Source organism: Aspergillus homomorphus (assembly GCF_003184865.1).
Source record: "Aspergillus homomorphus CBS 101889 unplaced genomic scaffold BO97scaffold_13, whole genome shotgun sequence".
Lineage (NCBI taxonomy): Eukaryota > Fungi > Ascomycota > Eurotiomycetes > Eurotiales > Aspergillaceae > Aspergillus > Aspergillus homomorphus.
In genome coordinates this window covers 432,837-444,138 of record NW_020291899.1, presented here as the reverse complement: position 1 = coordinate 444,138, position 11,302 = coordinate 432,837, and the positions used below count along the sequence as shown (strand labels likewise).

Sequence of the window (11,302 nt, the reverse complement as noted above, 5' to 3'; positions counted from 1 at the left end):
GCAAGCTGGGTGTTAATGGCCGGGGTCCGCGGGGATTGCTGCTAAGCTCGAGAAGGGTCTTGGTTCAGAGAAGAGGGGTCAGCCGGAAATTGAAAGTCGAGACCGAATGTCAACAAAGACGTCATGTATGGTTGCGGGCGGATCGTTTGGCGCGTCTTAGGGGTAGGATCGCAATGAACATCAGATCACGGGGAGGTCAGTGGAGGGATTCGAACTGCGGTGCGACAAGCAGACCGGATCGGAGAAGTATCCACCAAGCAAAGACAGTTCTCGAGGGACTCGGAAAAGGAGTAGGGGGGTGGTTGTGTGGATTACTTTTGCATTGGAATCGATCGAGGTCCGGGCCGAGTGATTGACTGGACTGGGCTGGCTGGCTGGCTGGCAGACAGTCCTTGGGTCGTGGGCTTCTTCCTCTTCCTTCTTCTTCGTTGCCCCCCAAGCAAGCAAGCAAGCAAGCAGCACGGGGAAAAGCCACACTATGAAACGGGCGGGTTTCGAGGGGGAGATCACGTAAGCCACCCCTGGGGCCATTCCAGCCAACCAAAGAGAGCGTTGATTGCCTGAAAACTTAGTCATCTGGAATAGTTATTTATTCTTGTGCTTCGCTCGGTCAGGTGGTTGTAATAGTGAAGATTTCCACCTTCACCCATGCGTTCAGCTGCAGGAACACACTCTTGAATCTATCATGTGAGCATCGTGATTTGCTTTCTCCAACATAAGGTGTCTGATAGATCTGGAGCCTCCAGGTTTGTTGCGCTGTAATAGGCCCATGGTTGATTACCCTTCGCTGCAGTTCCTCGGTTCCAAAGATGATCCGATCCCCAACTGCAGTGGATGAAGCTTGAACTATGGATAGAAGATGAATGAACGAAGGTAACTCACTTATCAGCGCAATTATGGGATTAAAGGAATCATGAGCTACAATCAGCTACAAGTCGTAGTCACAACGCTTCTCACGTGTGTACTCTACGTCATTTAGCCGTCCTGTTGAGGTGGTTGTCTGCCCAACCCACGCTCGCTCGTTTATAAGCCCTCGGAGTATCTTTTCGAACCCCTCCTGACTAGGCCCATGCGGCTTGGATAGCACGCTGCTTTTCCTCCAAGGATTGACTGATACGGGGTCAGGCTGCGCTTAGTTCAGCTGACAGCACGGTCTCTTTAGAAGTCATTTATTCTTCAAGGTCTTATCCACATTTCCAACCACAGTTAGGCAGACTGTGAACATGCAAAGTTATCAATCGAAAATAGGCTTCCGGCCGATCGAAACTGTGTCAGTTGCACTGCTTTGGCTTCCTTGGTCAGTCAGCAGTCATATGTTCTGCTTACCTCGCTTAGTGTAGGTCATGTACAATACACGTCAGGCTTCAGGTGGGATGTTGCTCCCGAGAAATGCCGTTGCTATCCAGAGTGTTCGGACACGCAACCAGGAAATATGGCCTCTTTTTGCCTGAGTGCTGTAAAATGCTGCAGGTTCCACAAGTGCAGGTCCGACCAGCGATGCGCTGGGTAATCAAGCTGATGAAGAACAGATACATCCCCTTCCTATTATGCCGGTACTCCAGGTGCTCTTTGCGCTGGCGATGGAGGGCGTAAGAAGGTATATGACAGAGGTAATATTATAGTACAAATTGCAGATGGCTGGATTTGTAAATAGGTTTGCGCGAAGGCTGCATGTACAGCTGGCAGGATGCTGTGGATCGGTCCTCTGAACCTGTAAGATGTGGACAGGTATCCGACGATAGGTAGGTACTAGGTGATGAGTCGTTGGTATCCAGGTAGTCTACCAGGTTGGCGATGGCATATCGCTGCCCAATGAGCGCGGCTTCTTCCTTCATCGACGTAGCAGTCACACTTATGTAAACATGCATCGGTGACGGGACTCGCTGCCCAAACCTGAATGTCACCCTACTGGGTCATTCGCAGTGAAGGTCGGCATTTAACAAGAAGTTACATCTTCTTCGATGGGGGTACTTTCTTGCTACAAGGAGACAATACCAGAGGATGCTATGACGGATTCATCGCTTGACGGACATATCGCATCATTGGTGATCTGCCTATGGCCCAATCCATCGCCAATTGAGACTACAGTGCCATCCTTCAGTTCAATTTCGGAGTATCGGGGTCCGGGTCAGCTCGTGGCGGTATGTGCTAGGAAGTTTGATGTGTCGATCTCTCTATGATAGTTTATCTCCCCGTCCACCATCCACCATACAATCGATCAGAAACACTGAAACGCACTCCTTGCTTGAAAGGAAGAAGGATTTTCGGCATGCTCAGAGTTTGAAAAGATCACACAGAAGCTTTTAAAGCGAGCGCAACCTCGCACGCTGAAACCTCTTCTGCGATGGCGATTGGGATGATCTAATTGTTCATGTGAGCATTCTGTGAACCTCTGTATCTTACCGAACTGTAGTCCAGCGGGGAAGACGACTCGAATCATCAAAGCCCCGGTATCTGGAGGAGGGTAGCATATCTCAGCCTAGCGAAACATTCGAGGCGGGACAGAACAGCAAGCGACGCCTAGTCCACGGCCTGGCGGCCAATAGACCGATCCAGGTGGAAGCGTCATATCCAGCGCCATCCTATCATAGCGCATGACGGCATGCAAACGCTTCATTCGGCGTTGGCGCTGGACGAGACCTTCACTCTCATTCTTCGCCCCTTGCGAAGGTCAGGAGCCGCTATTGTTCAACGTAGCCCTTAATCGTGCGATGCAATAGCTTCAGTCTGGTGATGATCATGTGTAAGGGGCTCCGCTCGACGGTCTTTTGAGATGAAAGCTGTGCTTGTGAAGCATCCACTGCGTCGATTAGCATGATGCTTTAGCGAGTAGGAGTTTGTCATCCGTGTAAAGCATCGTTCTGCTCTCCCAGGAATCGATATGTTCGGGTAGATTAAGTCGACAAATGAGGCAGTCGCTCCGGGTGCGTAGTACTGAGCCGGACAACACCGGACGTAAGCTCGAGTGGCGATACCCATCATAACTGCAGACCTCTTGAGAATATCCGTACGCGGGGATCAAGCTACCTCGGTCAGTGATCTCTTTCGCTCCTTGCATCCAGACTGCAGTTCTTCGATTGCCATAGTTGGGATCGTACTTGGACTTGCCTGTGTAGCACAATGAGCAGTAGGGCAAAGTCACAGGGGTCCCATGATGTGGGATTGAGCGATTGTTTCAGGAAAGAGTTCAGTCATGTTGCTGGACCGCGTATTCATCCATCCCCAGTGTCTCAACCTGAGCACACGCTCGTATACCGCGGGTGGCTCGATATGATCCTGAAATCCTCTTTTTGGATCATTGTTGCGTTTCAGAAACAAAGGCTGATCCCCGTGGTCGGGCTGCATTGACAGTCCTGCCAAGGGTAAGCGATCGTTCAGCGCGGACCATGTCGTGCCTTCCGCTTGCGCGTATGACAAGCAAGTATCTCATAGGGCGAGGTCTATCCGATTGAATGGCCGGACGAAAGGTAGAGAGCAAAGCGGTTATGTTGTTCTTCCATTCAGTGAAATCCAGTCAGGTCAGCGGTTTCCGACACCCGACACTTTGGTCAGTATATCCATCAACACGGAAGCACGGCAGTTTCAAAAGCACGATATTGGCGAAAAGTTAAATAGATAGGCTCCCGGCCACGTGAGGAAGCAGCCGAGGGCATAACTTGGGCGCTGTGGGACTCGATATCTACAGGCGCAACGTCATGAACTGAGTCAGATAGTTCGAGCTGGCCATCAACAGGGGTGGACTCATGTACAATGTGCCGTCTTGGCATCGGTCAGAAGTGTAGATGAAGTCGCTTGACGGCATAGTCGATTAAGCACCATATACAGTGTGCCTTGTTGAGATGAGCAGTGGTCCGATGGATAGATGCTGTCCGCTCATCATCTATCTCAAAGCAGTACAGCTGGTCAAGCGTGGTAACCATGCTTCGTGCAACCAGAGCTATAGTATGTGAGTGTATAGCATCCCGAAAGATTGGTTAGTGGAACCCTCCGCGGCGCTTGGTCTGTTTTCCGGTCCAGTGCTTTCTGGCGATGTGGGTTACACTTCGATCACAAAGTCAAGACTGTGTGATTCGTTCCGCTGTATACGTACAAGGAGCGAAGACGATTGAGCGCATGAATAAGTAGAGTCTGATGATCTTCCCTTTGGAAACAAAGATACAGAGCTCATTGCCATTCGCGATGCGGCAAGGTCGTCGCGAGCATTATCGATGAGCGGTGTGGCGGAGACTGTCAGCCTGCCAGCCACATAACAGCCCTGACGTCAGTTGGCCAGAGCTTCTGTCAATGCATGCTGGGATTCAATACACGATTCTGTATTGTTAAGTTACCATAAGACCCGAGTGTCAAATTCGGATCCCAGCATAGATACGAGATCAAGCAGAGCACGTATTGTGAAACATTATGAGAATCCAAGCGATCACGAGACTCTATCTTCTCAAGCCTCTGGAATCATCTTTCATAGCATGTCGGCGAGCGCGCATAATCACCTCTAAATGCGCGGAGGGGGTCGTTCTTTGTTCAGATTCGGCGAATCTGGAAGATTGAGCCAGGCGGTCAAGCTTCACACGTGGTGTAGAACGGACCCGCCTAATCCACGCTGTCACTCAAATCGCATTCACAGCCATGGTGAACTTGACAAGTGAAAATATGTATAGTTTGAAACTTGACTGAATGATTCATGATATTCTGCAAGGTTCCAAAGTGCTTTTTGATCGGGTTGGACCCGATTTACCCACTGGTTGATATGAGCCCTGTGTCGTAGCATATCTATATATTTTGGGGCAACAAGCGCCCTTCTTCATTTATATGACATCCATAACGGAGTCAAGTACGGCAGGCAATGTGCATCAAACTGCATACACGACCTAAGTAAGTAGGACTCGAATGTGATAGAAAAGTAACTATACCAGACCCTGAATTACAGGAGCTAGAAGATGCGAATTGCATAGGTTCTACTCATATCAGACATGTGCACAATCACATGATCTACTGTAGCTTTGTCCCAGATGCCCCAGAAAGGATATTTTTGGATTTCCATGGACAAGAGAGGGCGCTTAGACACCCTCTACACTCAAGCAGTTCATTGCAGAGGATTCCGGTAATTGGATGTGCAACCACAATATGCGATCGCGGACCACGGTCAAGTCGGAAATTAGATTAGAATATGATCCAGCGCTTGATCGAACGGTAGGGATGGCAAAGAACAATTCGCATGTTCCCCAGAATGGAAATATCCCACAGGCGCGCTGGCACAGGAGTCTACATCACGATGCGCGTATTTTGTTCTTGTTGACCAGAGAAGCGAGGTTGCTCACGTTCCCTACGATTATTATTTTCCGAGGTGTCTTGCCTGAAGGGGATATATAACCGAGATTGGCCACGGCTTCGATGAACTCCGCTGACGTTTGAGCGCACAGGCCAGTAGCAGACCACACCGTGCGGCGTATGGTAAGAAAAGCAAGAAACGGCCGCGCTTACGGAGGACAATCAGTGTGACTTCACGGCCCAGGTCGCATGGTGCAGGAAGCACGTTCTGGCTAAGGCAGTGCCTACAGTAGTAGGTGTAGTAGTCAGTTGTTTGAATGTGAAAGTTGACGTGACCTGGACCAGCAAGAAAAAAGAAGCCTTTGATGGGCTGGTTACACATGGATGCGTAATGGTGATTTCTGAATCAAAGTCCAGACATCCCATCCTCCTCTCCTGTGCTGGACCGAGAAACCACCAGAAGATCCTATCCTGGATCAGCGGTTGATTGATAGTTGACTGCCCATTGTTCAGGCTGGTGGCTGGTGATGGTCGGCCCCCTTCCCCGGTCTTACAGCTCTGTTCGATTCCCCGAAGGCGCTTGGCCCGGTTGGGTCGCACATGATGATTGAGGGTCACAAATTCGGGATGGCCGGATGCTTTGCAGACTGGGCGACGAAAGGAACCCTTTTCCTGGGTGGATGAAATTGCGGGACTTTTATTTTTTTGGCTGTTCCCTGTTGGAATATGATATGAGGGTAGAGATATCAAGATTGATTGATTTGATATTGATAGATGGCAATCAACTGAATCAATTTATCGAAGCATGCTTGGGGGAAGGACACGCACAGGCAAGGTGGTTGGGATGCAAATCTGATCCGACATTTTTTACCATACCATGACGGTCAGTGACGGACCGCCTTACCTAAGACAGTTTAACCCGATGGAGCGAAACCCTGGAGGCGACCTTTGTTGGAAAGGTTGGAAAGTCGACGAAGCTACCGAGCCAGTCAGCTCCCCTCGCAACTGCGGCCGGTACAAATGCCCCATCGCTCGCCCCTTCCTCTCGCTGCGGCTTCTTCTCTCTGCTCACTCTCGTTGGTCATCCAACCTCTCCAGTCCTTGCGTGTCCCTCCAGTGACTGTCCAGTCAACCCCCCCAGTTGGACTGTTCTTGTCTGCCCGCACAGAGCCCATTGGTTTCCCTGCTCATTTTCCTTTTTTTTTCCCTACTCGCTCCTCCTTGCTGGGTTGGCTTTTTTGAGATCAAACCCATCTGGTCTTTGTCCAACCCAATCGTCGCTTGCCCTTCCCACCCCCCATCCGCCCTTCCTCTTGTGATTGATCACTTTTCCTCGTCTCTATTCTGTCATTACCACGGTTGTGATCGAATCAACATCTAAGGTACGTGAGCATACTTACTTAGTATCACTTTTCCAATTGAAGTTCCATACTCTACCCCTACCTCTTTGCATTGTGATTATCTTTATTTTTTTTTTTCCCTATTTGCCTTGGATTGCATCACTTTAATCTGAGTTGGCGCCCAATCCCGTTGCATCCCTCCTCCATCTCCGAGGCTGGCCCCAATCTTCCCCCCTCCTCACCCGTGTTGGTCTGCAGCTAGGTTGTTTCTCCAACCGCCATGCATCTCACTGCCGGCATTCCCCTCAATACCCCAGCTGTGATGATTCAATCATCCTTTGAGCCTTGTCCACCAGTCAATTATGGGTTCTTTTTGTTTTTGTCTGGTATTTTTTTTTTCTTTGTGAGCTTGATTGATCATTCTCTCTTTTCTTTTTTCGTTTTCAATATTCCGTGTACGATGCTGTCACTCTCGTTTGGTATTTGATGAACAAGCAAAGCCTTGGCCCTGTCATACTTCCTGATTTTCCTCCGGGGAAAGGTGGATTCCCATGTTTGGCGCGTTTGACTCGGCGGATCAATCCCGGGCCGGACTGACATCAGCGGCAGCACCGCAGAAGCAAGAGAGAGACAGAGTGTGCGTGAGAGAGAGAGAGAGGCTTTCGCGCTGCTGTCCTGTCCGCCTTCGGTCTTCTTGTTGGAAGCGCGAACCCGCGAATCAACCCAGATTCCTCCCCTCGTGACAGCTGATTTTCCGGCAAATCATTGACTTGATTTGCCTCTTCGTGTTGTTTTGCGTTCGACTCTCCTCCCCTTCTGCCCCTTCTGCGGAGAATAATCGCTGCTAAAGGTAATTAACCTTGTTTCATACCACGAGGCAGAAGCGTGTTGTTGTTTTCTCTGTCTGCCTTCCGCTTCGATCGCGACCCGCAAACCGCGACTGTGATCCCTCCTCCACACTCCTGGGGAAAGCAAAACAACCGCCCAGCAAATTCTATTTTATTTTCCATGTGCCTGAAAGTACTTCGTCCCCCTGTCGTTGGCCGCAAATTTGCCAAGTCCTCTTTGATCCGCGATCGTGTCATGCTTGTCAAGATTGTTATGCTTTTCTGTCGTGTTTCACTTGCTGCTACCTTCCTACCCCCCCCGCCCGTGAAGGCCCAATCACCACGCGTCAATCCCTACCTGCCATCGTCTCTGATCTGATATCTCTAACGTTGTCTCCTTCAACTAGACGCGCGAATCATATCCCCGTCATCGCGAACTGGAAGATAGCCTTGAGTTTAGCTCAGGTACTTTGACACTGACCCGCGAAAGAACTCCCTGCCCTTTCCCGGCTGGTGAGTGCGTTGCATCTAACAAGGTATGTCACCGGCTGCATCATGATCCCGCTTGCCAGCGCATACATCCTTCAGCCCTGAATAGACTAAGACGCCACGATTTTACCTTCCCCTCCCCTTTCCCCCCCCCACCTTCACCTTGACACCCTTACCCTTGATGACAGCACACAAATCAAGACGCTGAAATCTTGGTTTGGGGAAAGGATCGATGCTAATTGTCTGCTGTAGCTGAGAAAGCCGTGCAAGCCCTCCTCAGGCGCATCTTGACATCAGCGCGTCCCAGGCCGCATTATAGTTCCGGGGACCCGTGGACTAGCCTTAGCCCATACTGCTGGGTCGTGACTGAGTAGCTGACCACGCTGCTAGCACCGCCTCAGACGGACGTGGCCAAGCAAGCAGTCCGACTGACTTTGGGAAACTGCGCAGAATTGACCGAGGTAGCCTGCCAGTTGTCGTTCTATTATACCGCGTAGCATTTGTTTTTTTTTGTCGTGTGGGAGAGATATACCTGTGCGCTATCACCGAAGCGATTGCGCTTTGTCTGACAACGCATCAAGTGCAACATCTTATCGAGGACACCCTGGTTCGCTGCATCGAAGCCCAACCACGTTACACTCGGAGGAGAGCGTAAAAAGGTTTCCACAAAAGACACACAGAACCGCCGGAGAAAGTCGCTTGGAGAAATTTGGCAAACAAGCGTTCAACCTTGCCCAGTCACTCTTGTCGACGTCCCGAGTTGGAGCGACTGTATTGGCAAAACAAAAGCGGAGGTACGCGCCCAGGTGCAAGCGCCTTTCTCTTCCACCATCCCCCCACCCACTCCGAATCCAGTGACCCGCTGATGCTGCGCTTCGTGCTGACACTATAACAAGAATCCGCAGACCTTCGCATTTAACTCGTCGAATCATCAATCACGACCACCGACTATTTGCGGCCGCCTTTACTTTTCTGGTGCACGACCGTAATCTTCTCAAGTGCGACTGTTGCTTCACGACCTATCATCGTGCCTTGAACATTACCCATCTGGTCTCAGACAACTGAGCTCCTGTCGACTGGCTTGTCTCTGTAGTACTATTGGTTCTGACTACCTGGTTCCTGACAGCCAGCGCGTTCGATCAACTTCACTGATTGGAAGCGCGACGAGCTCGTCGCGACTTCAACGATGGAATACCCTCCCCAATATCAACAACCCCACGGGCAACACGCCCATGCCCCGTCTCACATCGCTACCCCTTACCAGACAGCACCGCCAAATGCAGGGCCGGCTGTGGGGTCGATGACTTCTCCCACTAATCCCCAGGCACATATGCAACAAGCTCATCCTACCCATCAGGCTTCCCCAATCGTCCCCTCGCAGTCTCACTATCAACAACCGCAAAATGCTCCTGGACCAGTACACCAGCAGATGAACTTCCCTCAATCGTATGGCGTCGCGGCTGCGATGCCGCAAACGTATGGTATCTCGCCCACTCAGGCGGCCGCTATGGCAACGGCTGCGGCATCAGGCCCGTTCTATCCTATCCATCAAGACTCGATGCCGGGCCAAATGGGACCTGGACCGCGAGGCTCCCCTCGCATGGCTGGCGTTCAGGTGAAGAGTGATCGGAGTGCCCGTTCTCCGCCTCAAATACCGGGACAGATGGCCTCGATGGGACCTCAAGTGCAGATGTCTCAAAATGCCCAGCTGCAACAGCGTCGGATGAGCCATGTGGGCAGCCCTCACGTTCCGAGTGCCCAGCCTATTCTCAACCACGTCGGCCGACCTTCCGTGCCTCCAACCATGGTCCCTCCGCCCCAACCTCCAATTCAACAAAGCCAGGCATCACCAGACATGGTTGCCGGCGGTGCGGAAGAGTCCCCACTGTATGTGAATGCAAAACAATTCCATCGGATATTGAAGCGCCGTGTGGCTCGACAGAAGCTGGAGGAGCAATTGCGATTGACCTCAAAGGGCCGCAAGCCTTATTTGCATGAGTCGCGCCATAACCATGCCATGCGCCGCCCTCGCGGCCCTGGTGGACGGTTCTTAACGGCCGATGAAGTGGCTGCAATGGAGAAGAAACAATCAACCGGTTCCGTGGCTTCTGGGCAGGAGAATATCGACAATAATGCTACGAAGCCCGCGGGAACGACTTCACCTTTGGCGCAGAAGCGCAAGTCAAGCGATGTGAACGATGAGAACGTCAACCCCAAAAAGGCGAAGACAGTCGCCGCGAAAGCGAGCACGAGTGCCGAGGAAAGCGAGAACGAATCTGCTGAGCTGTCGGATGAAGACGGCTGAACTAATTCCCGCCGTCGGCCGCGCGTTCGCGCCCGCTTTTAATTATTATGGATTTACGGATGGTTTTTGATTACTTTCTCTTTTCTTACAACCCCTTCGCTCGAATCCCCCAGCGATGTGCGAATATTTACGTTCATACCATTTTCTCTGTTGTTTGCCCCTTTCCTCTTTCCGCCCTTCTTCGTCACGTCACCTTTACACTTATGTCTGTTTATATCGTTATGCTGGCACGAAGTATTATTACTACCACCCCTTACATCTGATGATGGTGAGCCTGTCAGGATTGCATGTATGAGATGATTATGTTCTGCTATTTTCTGTTCTCGGGACGGGTGCACGATTTCCGATTTATGATGGGTTATGTTGTTCACGCCCCTGCTGATGCTACATGACCCAGCGTCTTTCCATTGGAGGTCTAAATTCTTTACAGTCGATGGCAGCCCTATATACAGACTGCCATCAGGTCCACACGACGGGCACCTCAATGTTATTGACAACTTTGTATTTGCGACCGTCATGGATGGCTTAAAATTCCCTTGAAAGCAAGCGGAGTGGTTTGGGACCAATGGCTGGTAATTCAAGGGCAGGTTGTATTGGTAATTTGCGATAGCCTGAGCTGGTTGGCGGTGTGAAGGGATCGAGCAGTCTCTACAGAATGGGCGCGATGTGTCTCAGACTCTTGCGTCCGCAACTCACGCCAGGTCACTCCGGCAGAGCTCCCTCGCAGACACCTTTCGTTCCTTTGCACCGAACCCAGTCGATTGTTCGACCTCTTCCGGTGTCTGATCCGGCTTGTGATTTTCCACGGATGATTCCCATACTAGTTATGTACAAATATGCCAAATCTTCTCGAATTTCTGTCTCTTTCAAAAGTCCGATATTGCTTGGTCTCTGGATGCGGCAGAGAGTGAGAGAATCCGTGAGAGAGGGATTATGACCTTATGACTATCTCTTAGACTATTCCAGATTTTAGAGATAGAATGGGATCTAATGAGTTCAGCTGGAAGGGAAGATGAGATGCGGTATTGGGGTTGAAGTTGATAGTTCTAAACTACTGTGAATAACCACTAAGAGTA

General features: G+C 50.8%; 2 protein-coding genes across 2 annotated transcripts; both read left to right on the top strand.

The window, feature by feature from the left end:
* Nucleotides 1-6,735: 6,735 nt before the first annotated feature.
* On the top strand, nt 6,736-7,148 carry BO97DRAFT_39345 (uncharacterized protein). The gene has a single exon (XM_025693926.1). The coding sequence runs from the start codon at nt 6,886-6,888 to the stop codon at nt 7,090-7,092; it is 207 nt and encodes a 68-aa protein (XP_025552629.1). The 5' UTR covers nt 6,736-6,885; the 3' UTR covers nt 7,093-7,148.
* A 1,665-nt stretch (nt 7,149-8,813) lies between these two features.
* On the top strand, nt 8,814-10,253 carry hapB (transcription activator HAP2). The gene has a single exon (XM_025693941.1). The coding sequence runs from the start codon at nt 9,108-9,110 to the stop codon at nt 10,224-10,226; it is 1,119 nt and encodes a 372-aa protein (XP_025552628.1). The 5' UTR covers nt 8,814-9,107; the 3' UTR covers nt 10,227-10,253.
* The last annotated feature ends 1,049 nt before the right edge of the window (nt 10,254-11,302 follow it).